The sequence below is a fragment of the Brassica oleracea genome, chromosome C2 (genome assembly GCF_000695525.1).
Source record: "Brassica oleracea var. oleracea cultivar TO1000 chromosome C2, BOL, whole genome shotgun sequence".
Lineage (NCBI taxonomy): Eukaryota > Viridiplantae > Streptophyta > Magnoliopsida > Brassicales > Brassicaceae > Brassica > Brassica oleracea.
Genome location: NC_027749.1, coordinates 23,429,576 through 23,454,535, shown reverse-complemented (window position 1 = coordinate 23,454,535; position 24,960 = coordinate 23,429,576). Strand labels below are relative to the sequence as shown.

General features: G+C 36.0%; 1 protein-coding gene and 1 long non-coding RNA gene across 4 annotated transcripts; one reads left to right on the top strand and one right to left on the bottom strand.

Moving 5' to 3' along the window:
• Positions 1–4,270: 4,270 nt before the first annotated feature.
• LOC106327394 (alkane hydroxylase MAH1-like) lies at positions 4,271–11,602 on the bottom strand. Its single transcript, XM_013765538.1, has 2 exons — positions 11,160–11,602; positions 4,271–5,453 (listed from the first exon to the last, which is right to left on the bottom strand). Exons 1-2 carry the CDS (start codon positions 11,576–11,578, stop codon positions 4,271–4,273), a joined length of 1,602 nt encoding a protein of 533 aa, XP_013620992.1. The 5' UTR covers positions 11,579–11,602.
• LOC106327395 lies at positions 5,745–11,949 on the top strand. 3 transcript variants are annotated; one of them, XR_001267440.1, is made up of 6 exons: positions 5,745–6,139; positions 6,252–6,378; positions 6,452–6,727; positions 10,390–10,597; positions 11,108–11,200; positions 11,293–11,949. It is a non-coding gene; the product is annotated as an uncharacterized LOC106327395 (long non-coding RNA). The 3 variants fall into 3 exon arrangements; XR_001267438.1 differs by having other exon boundaries at positions 11,108–11,294; XR_001267439.1 differs by having other exon boundaries at positions 5,758–6,139; positions 6,494–6,727; positions 11,108–11,294.
• The last annotated feature ends 13,011 nt before the right edge of the window (positions 11,950–24,960 follow it).

The window sequence follows — 24,960 nt, the reverse complement described above, 5'->3', positions numbered from 1 at the left end:
CGAGATTCTGGTCAAACCTCGTAAATCCTGGACGACTTACATGTATGTCGTCGGGCGGACGACTGAATTGTAAGTCATCTATATATAATTAAATATTGAAGTTTTATTTTTCAATTGCAAAACTAACCTATGACGACTTACATGTAAGTCGTCTAGGTTCTTTGGAGATTTTTTTGTAACAAAAAAAAAGCAGACGACTTATATTTCAGTCGTCTCAGAAAATAGATTTCAAAGTCAATTGCAAAAATAACCTCTGCATTGACCAGACGACTTCCGGGTAAGTCGTCTACAGCCAGACGACTTACCTGGGAAGTCATCTGGACGAACAGATCTAGAAAAAAATTTGATTTCTTACATTAAATTGGTGAGATAACTTCCTTAGCACACATAAGGCTTCTCCAAGCACACATATTCTCAAACGAAAGTGACCCACCCAGAATCGTTAGCTTCTATGACTCTATGAACCATAAAAAAATTAGAATCAAAATCTTGGGTTTTTTTAGCTGAATGTGGAGAGAAAGTGAGAGAGATGTTGTGTTTAGTTCATAAGAATGGAGAAAGAAGAAGGATAAATCGATTTTGGGAGCATTAAGAGCTTCAAATTGGTTGTTCATGGTGGTTGGGATATTGACGACAATGACAATCTTGTAATTACTTGAAGATGTTGAGAGTGAGAGAGTAAAAATGTCATTTTCGAAAAGAAAAAAAATTGATGGCATTTTCGTGAATTATATGAACTTGTGGGGTGAATAAGGCAAAACTAATTTCCAAAAAAAAAAGGAGATTAGTTTTGTGTTTGACTATGAGTTTTAGGTCAATTTTGCAAAAAGCCAAAAAATCTATGTGGAACTTTTAATAATTAAATTACTATTTTTATTTTAGTTACATATATATAAAACATTAAATATCATGTATTAAATAAAAATTCCCCTTTTAAATAATGATATTGTTTATTTATGTTATTTATAATTGTGAAAATTTAAGAATTATTATGTAAACAAAATAAATGTGTTGTTATATGTAAAAAGAAATTGTATTTTTTCATAGACATATAATTTCAAAAAATTAAAAGACTATTTTGTAAAAAAAATGTATTTATTATAGATGAATGCTATTTTCACCTCTAAATATAGAGGAAAAATAGCAATCTCTATTTTAAAGAAAGAAATAGAGGTGAGTTAGACTAAATTTTACTCTATTATAGCATATAAAGGCAAAAATAGCATAGGGTTGGAGATGCTCTAATAAACTTTTGTTTGAATATATTTTTGGTCAATAATAAACTTATATATTATATCAATAAATGTGAATTAGTATAAATATGTGATAAAATATATTTTAATTTGTTTAAAGCACTCACATAAGTAAACATCCATCCAGTAAATTCTCTCTGCTTCATTTCTTCTAGTTCGTCCTCTGTGGCGTATCTATACTCGAACCGCTTTTCTGCCATGAAAATCCTGTATATGATGACAATAATGTAATTAATTAAGATTTAAATTTCAACTTGTTAAAATAAAAATTTGTAAGCTCATTTATTTACCTCTCATATTGAAGAACGTCTTCGCAGTTGGTGAGCAAATATGTTTGCAAATGACTGCGCTCCTGCTCAGTAAGTCGACGGTCCTTTGGTTTTCCGCTAAGTCGTCCAACGTCTGTGAAAATGTCTGGAACCGTAACATGATATGTTGCCCGTTCGCCTCTATCATCATGCCGAGCAGGTCTTCTGTTTTTGGTCTGAACTTCTGCTGGAAAGTAGTACTCGGCAAAGTTTGAAGTTTCTTCATTGATCATCTGTGCGACTATAGAACCTTCCACCCTACTTAAAATTTTCACCATCTTCTTCAAATGGAACATATACCGCTCATACAGATACATCCATCTATACTGCACAGGACCACCAAGTTCCAATTCTCTTGCCAGGTGAATAACAAGATGCTCCATAACATCAAAAAATGAGGGAGGAAATATCTTCTCAAGGTTGCACTGAATCACGGCTATGTTAGTCTTCAAATTTTCAATACCTTCAAGAGTCACTGATCTCGTGCATAAATCGCGGAAGAAACCACTTATCCCTGCAATTGCTTCATGAACATTTCGTGCTAATAGTTCCTTGAAGGCGAACGGAAGGAGGCGCTGCATCATTACATGGCAATCGTGGCTTTTCAAGCCAGAAAACTTTACTTCCTTTCTGTCGATACAGTTACGCAAATTTGATGCGTAACCGTCTGGAAATTCCACATCGTTTGAAATCCAATCAAAGAACGCATCTTTTCCCGCTGCATCAAGTCGGTATATGGGAAAAGGAGCCCTACCATTCTCATCAACATGAAGTTCTGAACGAGCACATATATCGACTAAATCCAGTCTTGACTTCAAATTATCCTTTGTTTTACCTTGAACATTAAGGATCGTGTTCATGAGATTGTCAAAAAAGTTCTTCTCAATATGCATGACATCTAAATTATGCCTTAGCAGATGATCCTCCCAGTATGGCAGATCCCAGAAAATACTTTTTTTGTGCCAGTTATGTAGTTCTCCAACAGCATCTACCGGAAAACGCTCATGTCCACCGACGTCTGGCGTCCTTTCTGCACCAAAATCTCTTAGTTGTATCTTCAAATCTTTCCCACAAATTTCCGGAGGTGGACTGTCAAACACCCTCTTGTTCTTCGTAAACAAATTCCTACTCCTACGATATGGATGATCAGGTGGTAGGAATCTCCTGTGACAGTCAAACCAACACGTTTTCCTTCCGTGCTTTAGTTGGAAAGCATCAGTGTTATCTTGAAAATATGGACATGATAGCCTTCCATGCGTTGTCCATCCAGACAACATACCATATGCTGGAAAATCACTTATTGTCCACATTAGTACTGCCAGCATTTGAAAGTTTTCTTTACACGAAACATCGTATGTTTCAGCACCTTGAGCCCATAGTTGTTGCAACTCATATATTAGTGGCTGAAGAAACACATCAAGTGATCTCTTAGGATGCTCTGGTCCGGGAACGAGAATCGAGAGAAACAAAAACTCTCGTCGCAAGCACAAGTTTGGAGGGAGGTTGTATGGTGTAAGAATGACGGGCCATAGAGAATACTGTCTTCCACTCTTGCCAAACGGACTGAAACCATCAGTACATAATCCAAGGTAGACATTTCTTCTCTCATACGCAAAGTCGGGATACTTTGATTGGAAATGCTTCCACGCTTTTGCATCTGAAGGATGTCTGATCTCACCATCTGTTGAGTGCTCCGCATGCCATCTCATTGGTTGCGCTGTGCGTTCAGACAGATACAACCTCTGCAACCTTTCCGTCAAAGGAAAATACCACATCCTTTTATATGGCACTGGAACTCTTCCAATTGTATCTTTATAACGAGGCTTTCCACAAAATTTGCATGTAACACGTTGTTCATCCGCCCTCTAATAAATCATGCAGTTGTCGCTGCATACATCTATTACCTGATACGATAAACCAAGACCAGCTACGAGTTTCTAAACCTCGTAGTATGAACCAGGAGCTACATTATCCTCGGGTAAAATTCGGTATATTCCGAGGATTTCATTTTCCGTCGGAATGTCCGTCAGAATATCGCTGTTTTCTTGTAGTGGTGGTTGTCAAGACATAGAGGAGCAATGTTGGATCCAAACGAAGGTCTTCAAAATATTGTGGAGCAGAGAGACCTGGTAAAATGTGTAACTTTCTTTCTCATGTGTAACTTTTACGAAGGAGTTAAATGCATTAAAAGACTTATCTGAAGGAGTTTCTTGAAGAGGAAACAACAGAAAACTGAAAATAAATGAAAGCATAAATCCTAACTTTATACTGCAATTTCAACATCTTGAGTTTGGATCCAATGATTTAAGGGATAAAACACATCTCTCTGATTTTTTTTATGGTACATATGTTGAAGGTTTATACTATATGATATACACAAAAGAGAGATGGCAAAAAAGAAAAAAAAATAGATTACACAAAGAGTTCTAATTTATAACGTAACTAGTTAATTAAGCATAATGAAGCCCGTTTCAAGTTGATTACAATACATTTATAAAATACTAAATGATACGATTATACAAAAGAGTTTAACACAAGTGGGGCATTTTATTAATAAATCAGCTTCAAGCTGAAAATAAAGAAGAAAATACATTTCAGAAATAACAATAATAATAAAATTACCAATTAATTATTTAGGATCTTTATGATCATTTTTGTTAATCGCATGCTTAATTTTGGTAAATGTAGTTTAAAAGCAACTTGAGGGTTTCACTCCAGACTCGAACATTTCTTAGTAATTGTGACTTTAAGCCCATGCTTCATGTAAAGAACAAGACCAGGTTTTGGCTCAATCTTTTTTCCATTGATGACCTTAATCTCATAGTTCTGTAATATTTCCACGATCACTGCCTTCATCAGATTTATAGCTAAATTCTTACCCAAACATGTTCTTGGACCGGCATTGAACGATAGGAACTTGTACGAAGGCTGATGTTTGAACCCTCCTGTATCTGAAATCCACCTCTCTGGCTTGAACTCCATCGCGTCTTCTCCCCATACGGTTTTCATTCTCCCCATCGCATAGATAAAGAACATAATATTGGTAGCTGATTTGACTTTATGCCCACTTGGAAGCACATCCGGTTTGATTGGAGACTTGCGTTCGAACGGAATTGGTGGGAAGAGCCTCAATGATTCACTCAATGCACAATGTAAATAAACCAGCTTGTTCAAGTACGATGTGTCTTGGTTACTTCCGGTTGTTGTTGGTAGATTTGTTTTTATCTCTTGAAGAATCCTTGTTAAGACTTTAGGGTTTTCAGACATATTCCAAAAGAACCAAGTGAGTCCAGAAGCAGTGGAATCTCTCCCTGCCGCCATGAAACCCACCGTGAAATCTTTGAGGAACTTATCATCACTCGGGTTCAGGAGCTCGAACTTGGTTGTATCAAGCTTCATGAATAATGTCAAAAGATCTTCACCACTTTTTCCTTTTTTTTTTATCTCATCTCTCTTCGCTGATACGTATGTTGCACAAACACGATCAAAAGTGGCATTAACTTCCGTCATCTTCTTCTCTCTTCCGACTCCAATCCATTTTTGTAGCTTCCATAAGAATCTCGGCGTAATATGCCTATACATTATCGCATCTCCAACATCATCAAGAGCATTAGCAAACCCAACCTCCGGCATTTCGAGGGAGAGACTTTTCATATCGAACCCGGTTAAAGAAATAAACGTTGTATCGAACATGAACCTCTGGAACACATCTTGCAAGTCCACAACCATTTCTTCCTTTGCAAAATGATTGAAAAGAGGCACAAGACCGTCTTTGAGTTTACTCCTGGTGGTACTTGTTGTGAAGTTTTGGAACCCTTGATCGCCGAATATGACCTGAGAAGCCTTCCTCAAATTCCTCCATAGCTCCAGGTCCGAGTTGTTAGGATTTAACCTTAACTCTATGTTTTGAACTTAGAATGAATTTAACTTCCCCGAAACCTTTAACCTCTTATTAGAAACCCAAAACCTTATTACAACTCTTGAAAGATGAAAGCACAAGTCTTTTGCTCTCTATCTCTCGTATGCTTGTTAACCGTATGACTAACGTATGAAACCCTCGTGCCTTTTATATAGGTCTACAAAGTTCCTAATTCATATCGCATTAAGGAAAAGTTCCTAATCCTATTTGTCATAACACAAGAACTAACCGACATCTCTTTAGTTTCAGGATTAGGTAGTTGGACCAGGACAATTGAGGCCTTGATTATTTTATTTTATTATTATTTTTTTTTTTCAGCTTCTCTTCTCTTCTTCCTCGATACCACCGAAGACGTCTCGAGCTTCTTCCAAGGTCGACGACTCTTGCGGTGATGATGATTCCAAGCGATGATGGCTTCTAATCGAACCGTTCCTTCGTCAAGGTTCTTCGATCTTCAACTCCGTATCACCTTTTTGAAGAGATTTGACTCAGCCCCTCTACGAGCCCTCCGTCAACGTTTCCCTCGTCGCCGTCTCTTACTCCGATCCTGGTTTATATTGAAAGTAGATCGCGACTTCTTCTTTCTCCTGAGAAAAAATGTTCTCTCAAACCATCGGGAAGAGAGAAACTTCACCGGAATTTTGACGTCCCATTTCCCGGTAAGTCTCCTTTGATTCTTCACCTTTGAGCTGAAATCTTCTTACTCTTCGTGCCTTTGTACTGATCCCGTTAGTAACTTCTCAATTTTCTGATCTTCTCTCCGCTTTCCAGGCGAACTCTTCGCGCTTCCTCCGCTGTGTAAAACAACCCCATGTCTCCCTTCAGCTCCTTACTTAGCTGTTTAAGGCTTTACTTATGTCGTTTAACTCGATCAATTGAGCTTCCTTGTGTAATTGAGGTACTCGTCTCCCTTCAGCTTGTGGCCGTTTAAGACGTTCTCTCCAATAACTTAGTTTCTTTGTTCCCGTTAGCCATCCTGGTTCTTTTAGAGATCCTGTTTCGGTCTTTCTCAGCTACTCCACCTTAAGCTGAAACCTCCTTGGCTTAGAACTCCTTGCCTCGCATCTTCCTAGCAGGTAACTTCCTTGTAACCATTGAGCTCCCTTGTTATCGATAAGAAGTAACTTGTTTGCTCTAACCTTTATTACTTCTTCTTGTGCGAGGTGAATCGATAACGAAGTTACCTGCCGTGCCAGTCTCTTAGGCTATCTTGAGGATTTCACAACAGAGATCAAACTTTTGCCCTGGTAAGGCCTTAGTTAGAAAATCTGCTGGGTTCTTGCTAGTATGGATCTTAGATAGAGTAACACTGCCATCTTCAACTACATCTCTGATGAAATGATATTTAGTGTCAATATGCTTTGTTCGTTCGTGATGAACATGATTCTTTGCTAGGGCTATAGCGCTTTGTGAATCGCAATTGATCTTGACACTTTCTTGCTCGAATCCTAGTTCCTTGCATAGTCTTCTTAGCCATAAAGCTTCTTTCGCAGCTGCGGTTAAAGCCATGTACTCAGCTTCAGTTGTCGAGAGAGCTACTACGTCTTGTAATCCTGAATTCCAGCTTATAGTATTTCACCAAACTTGAAACACATATTCAGTAACTGACCTTCTTCTGTCAAGGTCTGTTGCATAATCAGAATCACAAAATCCTTCTATGCTGAATTTCGAATTCTTGGTGAATGTAAGACACCTTCCTATAGCTCCTTTTAGGTATCTTAGAACCCATTTAGCAGCCGCCCAATGTTCTCTTCCAGGTTCAGACATGAACCGACTTATCAATCCAACTGCAAATCCTAGATCAGGTCGAGAGCCAACCATAGCGTACATAATACTTCCTACTGCACTCGCGTATGGTATCTCTTCCATGTAACTTCCTTCCTCTTCCTTTTGCTCCGGTGTGAGGCTCCTTAGTTTGAACTGAGATGAAGTTGGGGACACCACAGCCTTTGCATCAGTCATGCCAAACGTTTCTACTACCTTTTTTAGATAGCTATCTTGCGATAGTATTAAGATTCCTTTTGATCTATCTCTTATGATATCCATTCCTAATATTCTTGAGGCTTTTCCCAAGTCTTTCATCTCAAATTCCTTGCTCAAACTCTCTTTTATTTTTCTGATTTCTTGATGATCTCCCGAGGCTATGAGCATGTCATCAACATATAGTAGTAAGAACACAGCTTGGGGTGTCTTAACATTCTTCATGTAGACGCATGGATCCTCTTTACTTCTCACGAACTGTTGAGTCTTCATAAAACAATCAAACCTATGATTCCATCGCCTTGGTGATTGTTTAAGCCCATATAAGGATTTCTTGAGTTAGCATACTTTGTTTTCATCCCCTTTCTTAACATAGCCCTCAGGTTGCTTCATAAGAATTCTTTCTTCAAGGTCGCCGTGTAAGAAAGCCGTTTTCACGTCCATCTGTTCAAGCTCAAAGTCGTTGTTAACCACAATTGAGAGCATTATGCGAATTGATACGTGTTTTACCACCGGAGAAAACACTTCGTTGTAATCAATTCCCTCTTGTTGTGAGAAACCTTGAGCCACCAATCTCACCTTATATCTCGGCTCTTCTACTCCTGGGATTCCGGGTTTTAACTTGAAAATCCACTTGCATCCTACTATTTTTGCATTTTCAGGTTTCTCTATCAAGATCCATGTACGATTTCGTTGGAGTGAATCCATCTCTTTATCTGCTCCATTCTTCCATTGCCTTTGTTTCTTACTTGTCATTGCTTCATTGAAGGTTTTTGGTTCTTCAATCTCTAACTCGTCTGCTGCGGCTAGTGCATAGGCTACGAAATCTTCATCTTCAAATCTTGATGGTGGTTTTATTTGCCTTCTAACACGATCCCTAGCCAGCATGTAGCCGTCAATGCTTGACTCTGCTTCGGGCTCGTTTTCATCTTCTTGACTTGTCACGTCCTCTTCCGTTTCATTCGATATCTCGGGTAATAAAGCTCCACCTAGAAACTGTAACTCCTCGTCTTCGTTCTTAGAAGGAGTAGGACCTTCGATAAGATTTTCTTTAAACGTTACCCGTCTTGTCTCGGTCTTCTTTTGATTTCTCTCTGCGTCTTTAACCTCTTGTACCGTGTGTTTGTATAACTCTTCTTCATTGAACACAACGTTTCTACTTGTGTCACATCTTCTATCTTCTTCAATCCACACACGATATCCTTTAGTACCGAACGGATATCCCATAAATACTCCTTTTATGGCCCTTGGACTCGTTTTTGCTTGAACCTTATGGACAAAAGCCGAACACCCGAACCTCTTAAGGTTGCTTAGGTCACACTTTGTACCTGTCCATCTCTCCTCAGGTAGTTCATAATCAATTGCAGAGTTAGGAGATCGATTGATCACATATGTGGCCGTTGAAGCAGCTTCGGCCCAGAACTCTTGCCCTAACCCTGTCTCCACAAGCATGCACCGAACTTTGTCCATGATTGTTCGGTTCATCCGTTCTGAAACCCCGTTCTGCTGCGGAGTATACGGACAAGTCTTGTGTCTCTTAATGCCTGAGTCTTTGCAGAGTTTATCAAACTGCTGATTGCAAAACTCAAGGCCATTATCCGTTCGTAAGCACTTTATTTTCTTCTTCGTCTGATTTTCAACAGCTTCTTTCCACTCCCTAAATTTGCTGAAGGCTTCATCTTTTGTTTTAAGAAAATAAATCCAGACTTTTCGAGAGTAATCATCTATGAAGCTTATGAAGTACTTACTTCCCGATAGACTTTCTGGAGTTGATGGAGCTCCCCATAAATCTGAATGTATGTACTCTAGGATTTCTTTAGTGGTATGCTTCGCAGCAGGGAAGCTTTGTTTGTGAGATTTTCCCAAGACACACGTCTCACAGAACTCGAGTTTGTCCACCTCCTTCTTTGGTACATATCCTTTTTCAACCAGAACATTCAGATTCTTTAAACTCATATGACATAATCTGGAGTGCCATATAGTCGTCTTATCTATCTCTGCCCTTGACACGTTTGCTTCTCCTTTAGATACGGTCCCTTGTAAGTAGTATAGGCCTTCATTGAACTTCCCTGATATGATCTCCTTTCCATCCTTGTAGAATCTGATCATAAAGACTTTCCCTTCGTATTGGCATCCTGATCGTTCGAGCATCCCGTAAGATATCAAGTTCCGGCTCATAGTCGGCATGTATCTCACATCCTTGAGAACCACCACGGTTCCATCGGGTCTCACAATCCTTATCTTGCCAATTCCTTTTACATCACAGTGGGTATTGTTAGCCATAAGAACTCTCCCTCCTTCGAATTCTTCTAGGTCAAACAACACGTCTTTGTTTGGTGTGATATGGAAAGAACACCCTGAGTCCATCACCCATTCTTCTTTTGAGTCGTTAGTACTAACTGTTAGCACTAGTGGCTGTTTCGGTTCTGCAGCAACATTGACAGATTTATTGGACCTTCTGTCGGGACATTCTCTCTTCCAATGTCCCTCTTTGCCGCATATGAAACATCCTTTATTGTTTTTATCATACTTTGGCCTGGACTTTGATCTACCGTACGTGCTTTTAGACCTTCCTTTCCCATTCCCGTTGCCTCCTTTGTTTGGTCGGTTTGATGACCTTCCTCTATCCTCAACGTAAGCCCTCATCTTGAGACTTAGATAGTTTACCACTTTCCAATAACTCTCTCTCCTTAGATCGTGCAGCCCCGGTTGCTTCGTTAATCTTGAGAGTGTCTCTACCGTATTTAAGGGTCTCCTTGAGTTGATCATATCGCTGAGGCATTGAGTTTAGTAGTAGTATAGCTTGAACTTCTTCATCAACCTCCACGCTCAAGTTATTTAAATCTGCTACTAGCTTTAGGAAGTCATCAACGTTTGCATCAATAGTCTTTGAATCGTTTATCTTGAAAGTGTAAAATTTGTGTTGCAGGTAAATACGATTCGGCAAGGACGTCTCCGTGTACAGCATGTTGAGAGCTGTCCACATCGCAGCAGCCATATCACAGTTGCAGATCTTCCTCAGGACTTGGTTTCCCACATTCACAACAATGAGATCTTTCGCTTTCTCTGATTTTCCGAGCTTGACGGGATCAATGGTAGGGATACCTTCAGCTTCTTTCTTCTCCGTGTCCTTCAAGGTATCAACTCCTTCTTCCTTGTTGACTGGTGAATCCATTAGAAGCTTCTCATCTGTTAGGATATCCTTTAGCCCTAGGACACCAAAGTGAGCCATCATCCGAACCTTCCATAGCGAAAAATCTCCTGTTCCATCGAACCGATCTATGTCGATTCTCTCGATCTTTGGTTTAGTCATTCTTGTTCAAGCACCCTTGCAATCAAAACCTGGATTGCTCTGATACCACTTGTTAGGATTTAACCTTAACTCTATGTTTTGAACTTAGAATGAATTTAACTTCCCCGAAACCTTTAACCTCTTATTAGAAACCCAAAACCTTATTACAACTCTTGAAAGATGAAAGCACAAGTCTTTTGCTCTCTATCTCTCGTATGCTTGTTAACCGTATGACTAACGTATGAAACCCTCGTGCCTTTTATATAGGTCTACAAAGTTCCTAATTCATATCGCATTAAGGAAAAGTTCCTAATCCTATTTGTCATAACACAAGAACTAACCGACATCTCTTTAGTTTCAGGATTAGGTAGTTGGACCAGGACAATTGAGGCCCATTAGATCATCACGAGTTGACGATCCCATCTCCATAAGCTTCAAAAACTTCTTGGTACTCAGGACCTTTGATGTAATTTGAGAAGTTTGAGCTCAGTATGTAATTGATATTTTCTGGATCAACCGTGATCAATATGTCCATTCCAGACAACCATGGACCTATGAACTGAAACGTCAAGTTGGCGTTCTCGAGAACCTCAACGCTACAGTCATATAGTCGATGGAGAATCACAAGCGCACCAGGAAGCATACCGAGAACGGGCCAGTTTCTAGGGTTGCTATGAAAAGCTTTTTTGAAACCTAAGGGTTTCTTGATGAGGAAGTAATATAAAATGAGAAAGCAGAAGCAAAATAATACTTCAGATAAACCGATTGAAGCCATTAGAGAAAGTTGTGGTTGGGTGTACATAAGGAGGAGAAGAAGAAACTTCATTTATAGACGCATGAATATTGCACATTAACCAGACAAATTGCAAAGTCTCGTTAAATGATTTCACAGACAGATAAGGCTTCCATCTTCCATGCAGCTTCTCATCTAATTGAAAGAGATGGAATTTATATTAGGGTCGATCCATCTTCATCTTCATTTATTGAGGAGAAATTTGCTGACTGCATGAGGCCCGTGCCTCTGGTAACCTATATACTATTAATATAGTTACTCTAAGGGGGGTGTATTGGACTGAGTATTTTAAGTAGTTGTGGAGTGTTTTAATTTTGGTGGGATTTAGGTGAGTTTTGAATTTATTTGAGTGATTTTAGTTAAAGTTTAAAAATTTAAATAAAATCTGTAGGTGATTTGGTAAACTATTTTCTAAAAAATTCAGAGTTATTTAGGTGATTTGCTTACAAGTTACAAGTCTTTCTATCAATGTATTTGGTAAACTCGGGTGCCACAATTCCTTATCATAATCTCAATTCTCAACTATGATCGTTTCCTAAATGCACATCTTTCTCTTAAGTCAATCATCACGTTTTTGAGGGAGGAGAAGTAAACTAAAGTCAAAGTAGTGCACTACTGTCGTTGTTACCTTCGATTTAAAGTAAATGTCTTGAAACAGGCGACTAGGGGAGACAAAAAAAACTTTCACAAAACCCAAAACAGCCAGGAGATGCACGAAAACTGCATGAAAAACTTAAGGAGAAAACCAAAACTACATACTTAGAGCAACAACAGCCTGTAGACTTACTTTTATAATCTCAATGGATTTGGTGTGAAGCAATGATAAAACAGAGTAAAGAAGCTCAGGTGACGACAATAAGCATATCTCAGTCTCTTTGTATATCAAGACAGATACCTGAAGACCTCATTCATATGACATATAACGAGAGTGGACTAAATTGATACTATAGTTCAAGGTCTTTTCATAGGATGGCTACATCCATGGTGACCTGTGCAGCGACTCATTAGACATGTAGTTATAAAGAAGAAGCTTCTCTTCTTCCACAAAGCAGAAACCGAGAAGTGGCGCTAAGTTATGAGAACTTCTTTTCCCCTAGCTTACATGTGCTCAAGTGCTTCACCGCAAGTGCGGAGCCATCAAGAAGAAGCGCCTTATACGTTTTCGATATCCTAGTGTATAAGATAACGTTCTCAGAACTGAAACCATTAGTTGCAGCCATCAATTCCCCATGTTTAACCTTAACCACTAAGTCTGACCAAACTACTAATTTCTCCTTACGTTAATCTACTTCTCTTTCTCTTTGTCTACTATGTTCTCCTGATTGTTCCAACAAGACAAAATTGCAGAGGAACCCAAGAGTGGTGTTTGCAAAGTTCCATGATTTAAAAACTCAGTGAGAATCAGTGATAAAGGTCTGGGTTCCTCGTAAGCATCTTGTGTCATCTTCATCAGCAACCATCGCAGGAGAATAACAGAGGAAGATGATGAACATAGTAGTGATGATTAATAAAGGAAGAAGCTTTATGGGGTTTGAGTCTCCATTGATGAAGTGTTCAGAGATTTGTTTTTTTTTGTATCTTCCAATGGAGCAGAGAGAGAAAGCTACAAGTCATACGCATTTAAAAATCGTCTCAAGGGTTAGATAGATGCAAAGTAGCCGTCAATTGTCTTCTGTTTTATTTTTATTTTGAAGTCTCTCCAAATAACACATGTAGAGGTTGGAGTTTTATAGCGACACTTTATAACTGGAATTAATGTAAAGTATCCCAAAATCACATTCACAGTTTTTTCTTTCAAAATAATGTTTACTTTTCAATAACATTGGATTTGATATAAGTTTTGTGAATGATTAATTGAATAACAGGAGATTTGCAAGTGTTTCTAATGATTTTACATAAATTTCATGTTCAATAACAAGAGATTTGAAACTAATTTTTAAAATCCTTAATTGAATAACAGAGGATTTAAAAACAACCCCAAAACCTTTTAAAATCATAGTTTCAATACATATCCAATTACAAATGTTATAAACTTATAATATGACCATTATATTAATAACATAACAACTTAAATTACAATATTAATAGGTCGTATGATATTATTATTACCTATCAATTATTTATAGGGATTTTCCATGTTCAAATAGTTTGTAAACAATTTCACGAATTTTATAAGATAATTATGAAAAATACATGAACTTTTAGTATATTCGATTTATATAAAAATCCGGGCCACTAACTTTTAGCATATTCATTAATACATCTTTTAGCATTTACGAATATTTCGAAAGATTTAACAGGCTACTACAAAATCGTGCACCACCTAAACTAATCCACATACTTTATAGACCTAATATTTTTCCTATAAATACTAAGCCATTTTCGACATCCAAAACATCGATCTATTCTAAAATCGTTATATAAAATACTTATGTCAGTGTTTCAAAAAAAAAAAACTTCTGTCAAAAAAACGCTAAAGAATTTTATATAAGCCATTTTTGACACCCAACAACAAGGACCTGCTTTTAATTTACAGCCTTTGTAAGTTTCAACTGAATCCAATGTGCTCCAATGGCTTTCTTGATTACATATTAGTTAATAAAAATGATTAAAGTTGGGTTTTAATAAACATATTAATGTCAACCAGCTATCAATGTGCTTAAAGAAACCAATGACTTTCTAGAATCGAAATTAGACGAGATTTTTAGCATCATCTAGGAAGATTATGGGAAATCTCGACTGGGATTAAGCCGCTAGACTAAGGTTAATACATTTGGAAAAACCAATTTTTGACACATATTGTTTTGATAGTTTGGATATATCCAATGCTAGAGTCTATCATGATTTCAAGTGTTTCGAAAAAAAAAAACGCTAAAGAATTTTATTTAGGGAATTGGTCTCTTTCGAACGCTTACAGTAGTTTTTATCGCAAACCTAGTCACTAATTAAACAAGTACGCGGAACACGAATCAAACAAGTAAAAAAGGAATACAAGACGCTTTTGTTAATCCGGTGTGCACCTCCCTTCCTCGATGTGAAGAATGAGCTATACTCACCGGAGAAAAAAAAATCGGTCTCTCAACCTTCCATTATATCAAAACACGAGAGTACAATATCCAGAGATTACAGTTCCTGTCAACCTCTCTTGATCTCTGTTAGAAATCACCTAGAGATACAAGTATATAGAGAAGAACCTAGCTAGGGTATTGAGAACCTAGTTCTCTCTAGCTCTCTCTCTTCAGACCAAGCCCTGGTCTCGAGCTCTCTCGAGCTCCCACTCTTCCGTGTCTTTCCTCTGTGTTTCCTTTGTGTCTTCTTGTGTTAGGTCATCTGTCGTGACCTCTCCATCTGATATAATTAGAACTTGACCTAACGGGCTTTGTCGATTAGGCTCATAGTTCATACACGCGAGACTTGTGCAAGTTAGCCCAACTTGTGCCCAACTTGAAAAAGTCCGGCCGTCTTGACCAAACTTCAATACATAGTTTATTTGATGACCCAGAGTTCACCGGTGGGGCTACGTCCCTGGGGCCTGGCAAGGCAAGACACTAACATCCTTAGTGTACAACACATGAGCCTTGCTTTTATATTAGGCAAAGGTAGTTACAACTGATAACCGGTTTTCAATAACCGTAAACCACTGAGTAATATTTAACCGACCGTTTAACCAAAACGCCATATAACCCAATTGTCAATCTCGACATGGTTCAAGCTTCCAATATAACTGATTATTCATCACCAACATAACAATCTCCACCTTGATGATTAATCAGCTCTATCTGCAGCTACCATGTTGCCAACTCGTGAAATACCAGACAGTGCCAAACACCATAGTGCTTGACCACTCCGAGAATCCTCAGTCACTTCAAACTTTCTTGAAGCCAGAGCAAAAGACATGCTCACCTTCTGCATCTCTTGCAGCCTCCTGAGAACCGACCTTCTCAGCCTCACATATTCTGAATAAAGCTCATCCGGCTTCATCCACCTGTTGAGCTTCACCTGCTCAACTTCAATACGCCTTAAACAAGTTTCCTCCCAGCATCACACATGTATCCAAATCGATAGAACCTGAAGACTCCTTCATTGCTTTTCCTTGGAATCTCAAACTCGAAGCTCTACTAATAACAACCATGCAGTCCTATTACTTCAGTCACCACCATGCACTTGATTATTTCCATCGACACTTCAGCGTTAACCTTGAAGCAATGTCAGACTTAATCAACCTCTTGTGACTCTAATTCAAACATGTACTGTATCAGATTACTTTTGATACAAACTTTGAATCCAATCTTTCTGCAATAAACCTGATGCCGATGCTGGCCTGAAACTCTTACGGAACCTGAATCACCACTGCCTCAAATCAGAAACCCCTTTGACTCAAACAACCTCAACAGCCAGTAGACTCACTGAATCCTGAGATTTTCCTTTACAATAATCTGAATGAATACCTTATCTTGAACATCATTCTGCACCGCTGTTGTTGCCAACAGAACCCACCGCTTAGCCAGCTAAGAAGACTCTCGATAAAAAGAATCTCTGCTCAACCACTGCTCAAACAAATCATTACCAATATGCAACTATGATACCGTTGTAGACTCTTCTGATTCACCTCATATCCCTGAGATACAGAAATAAATTTCTACAGAATACCATGCAGAAGACCCGAAACATACATGTTTTCATCTTGAATCATCCTCTGATTCGAACAGCTACCTGTCCAGCAAGACTCCACCTTGAACACACTCGTAACTATGTCGATATTAACTGGTCACACCACACAACTCCACCTTGTTGTGAATACTTTCGACACAAGTCTCATGTTCAATTCCCTGAGTCTAAGAAAACAGTTACCAGTAGATTTAGCCCACTACTAGTATCCTTTAACCATATCTCGCATCATCCAAGCCTGTGATGCTCTCTTGAGATACTCCCTTACACATTTTTCCATGTCAAAATCAAGCCTATGGTGAGTTTCTTCAGCTATATTTTGTTCTGCAGTACTATCACCACTGCGCAAACTCCACCAAGAAACCTTTGGTGCGTGCATCCTCTGTAACCTGTCGAGATACACACTTAGAGCTTCTTCCATGTCAAACTCAAGCCCATGGCGAGTTTCTTCAGCTGTAACTTGTCCTACAGCACTATCACTACTGCGCAAACTCCACCAAGAAACCTTTGGTGCGTGCATCCTCTGTAACCTGTCGAAATACACCCTTACAGCTTCTTCCATGTCAAACTCAAGCCCATGGCGAGTTTCTTCAGCTGTAACTTGTCCTGCAGCACTATCACCACTGCGCAAACTCCACCAAGAAACCTTTGGTGCGTGTATCCTCTGTAACCTGTCGAGATACACTCTTACAGCTTCTTCCATGTCAAACTCGAGCCCTTGGCGAGTTTTTTCAGCTGTAACATGTCTTGCAACACTATCACCAGTGTGCAAACTCCACCAAAAAAAAACCTTTGGTGCTTGCATCCTCCTTCCTCTCAGACCTGGCCGTGACCCATCCAGCCTGATTTCATATTTGTCAAGTCCGCAAGTATTTTCTCCTTGGAAGATTACAACTTCATCCTTTTGATGATTCAGAGCTTTACCTCTTTGTCCGAGAGCTCCACCTTGACGACTTTGCTCATGACATCAAGCTTGTCGTCCCTTATTTATTTTTAGTATGTTCCTCTGAAACCTCTGACTCAGACCACCATGACGATTCTTCTAAGGTAAACTCACACACGCTTCTCCTAGCTGTGGTAGTGAACAATGCTTCCTGAACAAGTGTCGCTCAACCGGTTCTACCAGATTCTTCCTGCGCATTTTCCTCTGCTTTTGACCAGAATCTCCAAGCAAACTCTAACCTTGAATCTCCAAGCAAACTCTAACCTTGAATCTACTTCTCCCATGGCTTGTTCTTGTCACTCACACGACCACACCAGAACTACTACATGTTGTTACCACAAATGGCCATTTGCTCCAACATATACTTGTGTAGGCCTTTACACAATTTTCCTTTGTTCTAGTTCTTTCTTCGTGGAGATACAACATGTTTCTATCAACCAGAAACATTACATCTCATGTACCCAATGATATTCACTCATGCTCTTGCGCTGACTCAAAACAGAACGCCATCTGTTTTGTCACATCATTGCCACAAGATACCAACATGTGCTGCTACAAGCTCCATTGTGATCTTTAACCTTGATCATCCTCACTTGAGCTTCGTTTTGACCACAAGAACTTGATCCTTAACCTCTCTGTGACTGAACCTGCAACCATGCAACTCAAATCTTCTTAACTGAACTGACTTTGAAGCCTCACAGTACAAACACCATGTCTCGTTCCAAACCTGATCAACGCCTCTTCACGTTGAACACTTCTCCGCAACTTCTTGTTCACACCTGAACCTTGGAACCACTGATCAAAATCCGAATAGCCTCTAAACACACATACCATCTTCAACTTCTAAGGCGTCTCCTAGACCTGAGATAATAGAGTGTCACCAACTGCCATTCTTTACACCTTTCTGAAACCACACAACATATCTCTTCCACAATCAAACTGACCAACGCACAATCTGACCCATACTAGAACCTTGATCATCTTTTGCAAAGACAACATACATCCCTTGTGATCCTAAAAGCTTCAGTTCTAACCTGTGTAACCAGCCATCACAACCTTTCTTGTGACTCCATTGGAATGAGATCATTTATTTTGAAGATTTGAACTTGAGAAATTGATAACCAGACTTTGATTCCATCTCCTTAAGCCTTGTTCTGACTTAATATGAATATGTATTCAACTTGAGATATCCTCCATCTCAAACAACCATCAAATCAATCTCTAACCATGCAGACCACGGACACGCTTAACTGTGCCGCTGTTCTTGAACAAGCTCATCTGTGCAGGTGTTCTTACTTCAGTCTTTGGATCTTCCTGTTCTCGCAAACCCTGCAGCATCCCTTGCTTGCGTCTAATTTCACAGACCCGAGACCATTAGTTCCGATTGGACCTTCTTCCGTTTCCGACGTTTCCTTCGCATACCACACACGAACGTCATCTTCTTCTTTCTTTGATGCTGCTTATCCTTCAGCATCATCTCTGATTCGTTACACTTGAACCCGTGACGCGATCGGGACTACTAATCCTCTGATTCTACTTCTTCAGAATCGATCCAGCTTCGACCTAGACAAACCCTTAATCGCCACAACCAGCGCCCTGATACCACTTGTTAGGGAATTTTTCTCTTTCCTGGAATGCTTACAGTAGTTCTTATCGCAAACCTAGTCACAAATCAAGTACGTGGAACACGAATCAAACAAGTAAAGAAGGAACACAAGACACTTTTGTTAACCCGGTGTTCACCTCCCTTCCTCGATGTGAAGAAGGAGCTATACTCACCGGAGAGAGAAATCGGTCTCTCAACCTTCCATTATATCTAAACACGAGAGTACAATATCCAGAGGTTACAGTTTCTATCGACCTCTCTTGATCTCTGTTACAAATCACCTAGAGATACAAGTATATAGGGAAGAGCCTAGCTAGGGTACCGAGAACCTAGTTATCTCTAGCTCTCTCTCTTCAGACCAAGCCCTGGTCTCGGGCTCTCTCGAGCTCCCACTCTTCTGTGCCTCTCCTCTGTGTTTCCTTTCTGTCTTCTTGTGTTAGGTCATCTGTCGTGACCTCTCCATTTGATATAATCAGAACTTGACCTAATGGGCTTTATCGATTAGGCCCATTGTTCATACGCGCGAGACTTGTGCTAGTTAGCCCAACTTGAACAAGTCCGGTCGTCTAGATTAAACTTCAATACATAGTTTATTTGATGACCCAGAGTTTATCGGTGGGGCTACGTCCCTGGGGCTTGGCAAGGCAAGACACTAACCTTCTTAGTGTACAACACACGAGCCTTTCTTTTATATTAGGCAAAGGTAGTTACAACTGATAACCGGTTTTCAATAACCGTAAACCATTGAGTAATATTTAACCGGCCGTTTAACCAAAACGCCATATAACCCAATTGTTAATCTCGACGTGGTTCAAGCTTCCAATATAAGTGATTCTTCACCGCAAAACATTTTATATAAGTAAGCTTAACATTATATTGTTTGTTTCTGTTTTTCTAAATCATGTTTACTATTATTTGACACAATATATTTCCCACTAAAACTTAATAGAAAATTAATGGATACGGTATTCCCGTGTATATGATAGGTGTTGTGGCTTTGATAGACAAAGTACACATGTGCATAGATTCAATTTACCAATAACAGGTGAGATCGTTGAACTGTTTATCAGATGTGTTTTTTTATTTGATAAACAAATTATTGATGTTAAATTCTCTTCAATTTGTATATATATATATAATTATTCTTTCAAGTTAAAAAAAAATTATGTGTTCTTTTTTGTCATTTGGTGGATTGAATAAAAAAACAAGAAAATATAACGGTGAAATACTTCCTCTTTCCGGAGCCAAAACCGACAACCCCAACGGTGAGATCTCACCAAAATTCAATAAAATGATTTTAAAATTGAATCTAAAAATATGTTTATAAAATAACAACTTATTTAAAAATCAAATGTAAACAATGTATCTAATAATCAATCAATTTTTGGAGATATTATTAGAAAATAATAATAGTGTCGTATAATATTCTTCAAATAAATCCCAAACCTGATTATTTATATGGTAAATGATAAAATACAATCTTATATAGTTTTAGTAATATAATTAATGGATTAAATACAAAGATATTTTGATAATATAGCTATTTTTGAAGAACATAAATGAAAAATTACATTCTTCATCGTAAGAGAAAAATCAACGGGCTTCAAAACACAATCCAGACGGCGAACAACTCAAAACTTAATATTTAAAGATCCAACAATTAAAACGATCAGGCAGGAGATATCTAATCTCTGACTATAACCATGAATAGCATCAGAAGTTCAAATAAAACAATGCACTAAACTCTAGGCACATTAAACATTTTATTCTTTCCCTTACACTAATAGATTAACTTCAGGGCCGGACAAAATATGTGAATCTGAAAAACCGAACCGAAGTCAGTCTGATAATGTAGTACCGAATCCGAACCAAAACTAGTTAAATATCCGAACAAATTTAAAATTTTTGTATCTAGAGAACCGGAACCAACCAAGATATATTCGGATACCCGAAATATATCTAATTCGGATTTATATACTTAAATATATTAATTAGTTTTTTTGTCATCATTAGTTTGTTTTAGAATTAATATCCAAAAAATATCTAAAATATATAAGATATTTTTATGTCCAAAATACTTGAAAATATATACAAATAGTCAAACTAAGTATCTAAAATAGCTAAATAATGCTCAAAACACAAAAAAATACTTGAATTCACTATACTATTAAGTCAGTTTCTTATGTAACGCACTCACGTTGATTTTCACAAAATTCAATTATATGAATACCCTTAATAAACTAAAAATTATACCCAATTGCCACTATTAAAAATTATTTTTTCCTTTTTATAAATAAAAATTTACTTATATTTTAATTTAAATTATATTATATAAATTTTTATATATAATGTTTTTTACTTTATATTTTCCCTAAACAACATAAATAAAACAATTTCTATAAATTTTCAGAATATATAAGTTTATATATATAAAACATAATTTGCAAAAAGATTGAAAAGTAAAATAATTTAGATATTTGTTTTATAATATTTTTTAAAATTTCAAAATATATAATTTTATATATAAAAAAATAGTTTGAAAATATTTAAAAATAAAAAAACTTTAGATAATTATTTTTTTATAGATAAAAATTTGATAAATTAATTTCATATGTGTTGTGCTCATGTTAATTCTCACAAAAGTCAATTACACGAATATTCTTAATGAATTAAAAAAAATTATCATGTTGCCATTACTAAATAAAAAAAATTTAAACAACATAACTTATCATCTAATATTATATCCTATTTCTCAAATCATATTCTAAATTGAGAAATTGCTACAAATACCACATTCATAGTACTATTTTTCATCTTTACACTAATCACTTTTATCATTACTTTTAATGAAGGGTAAAATACACTTATAGCCATAGGGTTAACTAATTTAGACTTAGGGTTTAGAGTTGAGGGGTGAGGTAGGGTTTTTGGAATGTGAAATTTAGAATTTTGATAAATATATAAATAATAATTATTTTTTTTAAAAAAAAAATTAAAAAAATAGTTTCAAACATAATTTCGATTTTCAAAAAGAAATTTTGGAACAAAATAAAATAAAAAAATTCGAAAAAAACTAATTCAAAAAAAAAATTTATAAAAAAAGTTCGAATCTGAAAAGTATAATTCGAAAACATAAATTTATTTATTTATTTATTTATTTCAATAATAATTTATTATATATATAGATAATAAGGGTATAAGAGTCTTTTGCCACTTAATGAAGAATATATTTTTGAAAATGTCTCTTTACTGGTGGTAAAGATGAAAAGTGGCAAACATAAAATTTATCCTTCTAAATTTAGAAAAGTTGCAAAACTATTAAATAATACTATTGTACTTCAATTTCGTAGATATAAATTATAAAATGTTTTCACAATCCTATACAAATTATTAAACGGTTAGTAGGATTTAATTATTTTATAAATATTCATATAAGTACATGAATTTTCAAAATATTATAGATTATGTTTATTAATACAACTGCAATATTATATTTATTTTCATGGATTTTCAGAACAACATATATCAAATTTTATTTGATTTATAAAATACATTTAGCTCTAAGAAGATGAACTGAAATAAATGAAGCTAGGAAAATAAAAATAACTTAATTAAAAATTGTTGTTTAATTTGAAAAATATATGGAGCTAAACATACCATACAGTAACCAATCCAAATTATTATACATAAAATTTCATATATAATTAAAAACTAAAATAATATTACTTAATATAATATTATTTTCATAAAATAAATTAAAATTACTTAAAATTACAAACCAAAATGTAAACATTTATATCAATGCACGAGAACATAATGATACTTAATTCATTTTTTTTATTCACCATAAATATAAATTATAAAATTACTTTAAAGTTATAAGCAACGAAAGAGAATATTTAACAATTATTATGATTTGATGATTTTATAAATATTTATTTTCTTGCATGAGCCAAACATAATTTATGTTAATTTTAGCTATTTTTGCATACATTATTCAAATTTTATGTTATATATTATCTTATTTTTATATTTTAAGAAATTTAAAGTATATATGAATTTAAAATTTTAAAAGTAATTTAAACAGGTTATCTGAACCCAAACCGAATCCGCAAATATCTGAATCGAACTTGAATCAAAATTTGTAAATATCAAAATGTGGCTGAAATCTTTAACCCTGAAAATTCATAACTTAAATAGACCTGAACCAAACCCGGACAAGTAAATGAATGCCAACCCTAATTAGCTTTCCACTTAGTAAGCTATATAAAGGAATATAACTCACGTTTTAACGTGTATCGTATCATAGTATATATGAAATCACATCTATATTATTATTTGAGAAGTGATTTTGATGATTTATTACATTTTCCATAACTTTAGGATGAATCATTAATTTTGATAAACAAATTTTATAATTATTATTTTTAATAAACGATTATTGTGATTATCTTAATATATTAGTTAATAGAGATTAGCAAATTCTATCAAAATTTAAAATTTAAAATTTTATTTATTTAACTATATCAAGTATTTTGTTTGAACCAATTTTAAAAATATTTTTTTCTACAATATATGTTGGGTAATTATTTTAAATTAGCTAATTTTCTTTTAATAATGAAATAGATAATATTTTACAAAATATAGAAAAATTATGATAATGACAATGTATGATCTACATAAATATTTGATATTATATTATTTATTATTTTACAGAAAGAAAGTTACCCTCTCTTATATGTTAAAAAATAATTATATTGTTGTGGGTTTCATTAGAGTTATATATTTTTGGGTTTTGTTAATATTAGATCAACGATCAAAAGCTATGATCCGAAAAAGATAACACTTTTAACAGTTACAATAGAAAAATGCCAGATTTTAATAGGTGTATGTAATTGATTAGTTTTAGTTTATAGATGTGTAGTCAAAAGGAAAAAAGAATCCCAGGGTTTAATAGGTCTATGTAATTTACTTTTTTTAGTTTATAAGTATTTAGTTAAAAGTATGTTTTTAACAACCGTAGGTTTTGCTAATAGTTATCACTATAAAAGCAAATACTTATGCTCCACCGATACCAGCATAGTGTTCGATTACAAATCGTATTTAAAAATAAACGAATAGAAAATTTGCAAAGAAAAGAAGATGAATATTTTGAAACATAAGAGATTACGTAAACATACTCAAGACACTGGTTCTATTAATCTACGTTATAATAGAGCAATGCGACACATCAGCGATACGTGGATCCCACTTTTAAAAATTGTGAAAAAAGTGTCAAGTCTGTGACTCGAACCCGAATTATTGAAGTTTAAACAACAACATTTATACCACTAAGCTAAAGGATTCTTTGTACATTGATGGCTGAAACAAATATATATTTATGAAGGTCGGAAACCTTTGCTTCTTCGGTTTACTCTGTAGGACCCACATTTATTTATTTTATCTAATGATTTAATATATACTTTTTAACTCACGTTTTGAAATGAGATTCATTAAAAAAAAGCTCAATAAACCTCTTTGGTCAGTAAGCGTGCTCTTCAATGGAAGTTTAGGGCTTTCAATTTTTAATCATCGGTTCATCACTCATCTAAGAAATAAAGATTCGCTCTTTGAGTTTCATGAATCAGTTTTTCTTCTTTAGTCTCAACATCTCTCCATCTTTAATAAATTCATCATCAGTTCTTTTATTTTGCCTGATAAATCATGATTGTGTGGTTTTAATTTTCTTTGGTCATCCTTAGCTTGCACCCTTTGATCTAACCAAGAAGAAGAAGAAGACATTTGTCGTTCAGGATGCCATCGAGGACTCAGCTGAATCACACGGGAGACATACTATCCGTTGCCTGATTGTTCAAGAAGAGTTTATGTGCTGTGAAACATATTTGTTTCTTTTCATCAGTTGCTTTGTTTAATCTTTTTTTCCTGCAAATAATGATGGCTTTGACAGTTCATTCACGGGAGCCAAGAAGTAAAAGAAGAAGAAGCCAGTGAGTGTTTGACATTTTCTGTCTTCCTGGGTTTTTTTTTCCATTCATTAAACTTGGATTTTGAAGATTATGTGCCTCACATTCTTTTTATTTTGATGGTTGTTAGGTTGAATGAAGATCATTGAATAAAGAAAATGTCGATGCTCCAGAAGATTTGGAGGGTACTTTATATTTCTTTCTCTGATAATTCTAGCGACATAAATTTGAACCT

Coding starts and splice junctions, on each gene's coding strand:
- LOC106327394 (XM_013765538.1), bottom strand. CDS start 11,578: ATGAAGTTTCTTCTTCTCCTCCTTATGTACACCCAACCACAACTTTCT. Junction 5,454..11,159: donor GGAGATGGGATCGTCAACTC/GTGATGATCTAA, acceptor CATAGAGTTAAG/GTTAAATCCTAACAACTCGG.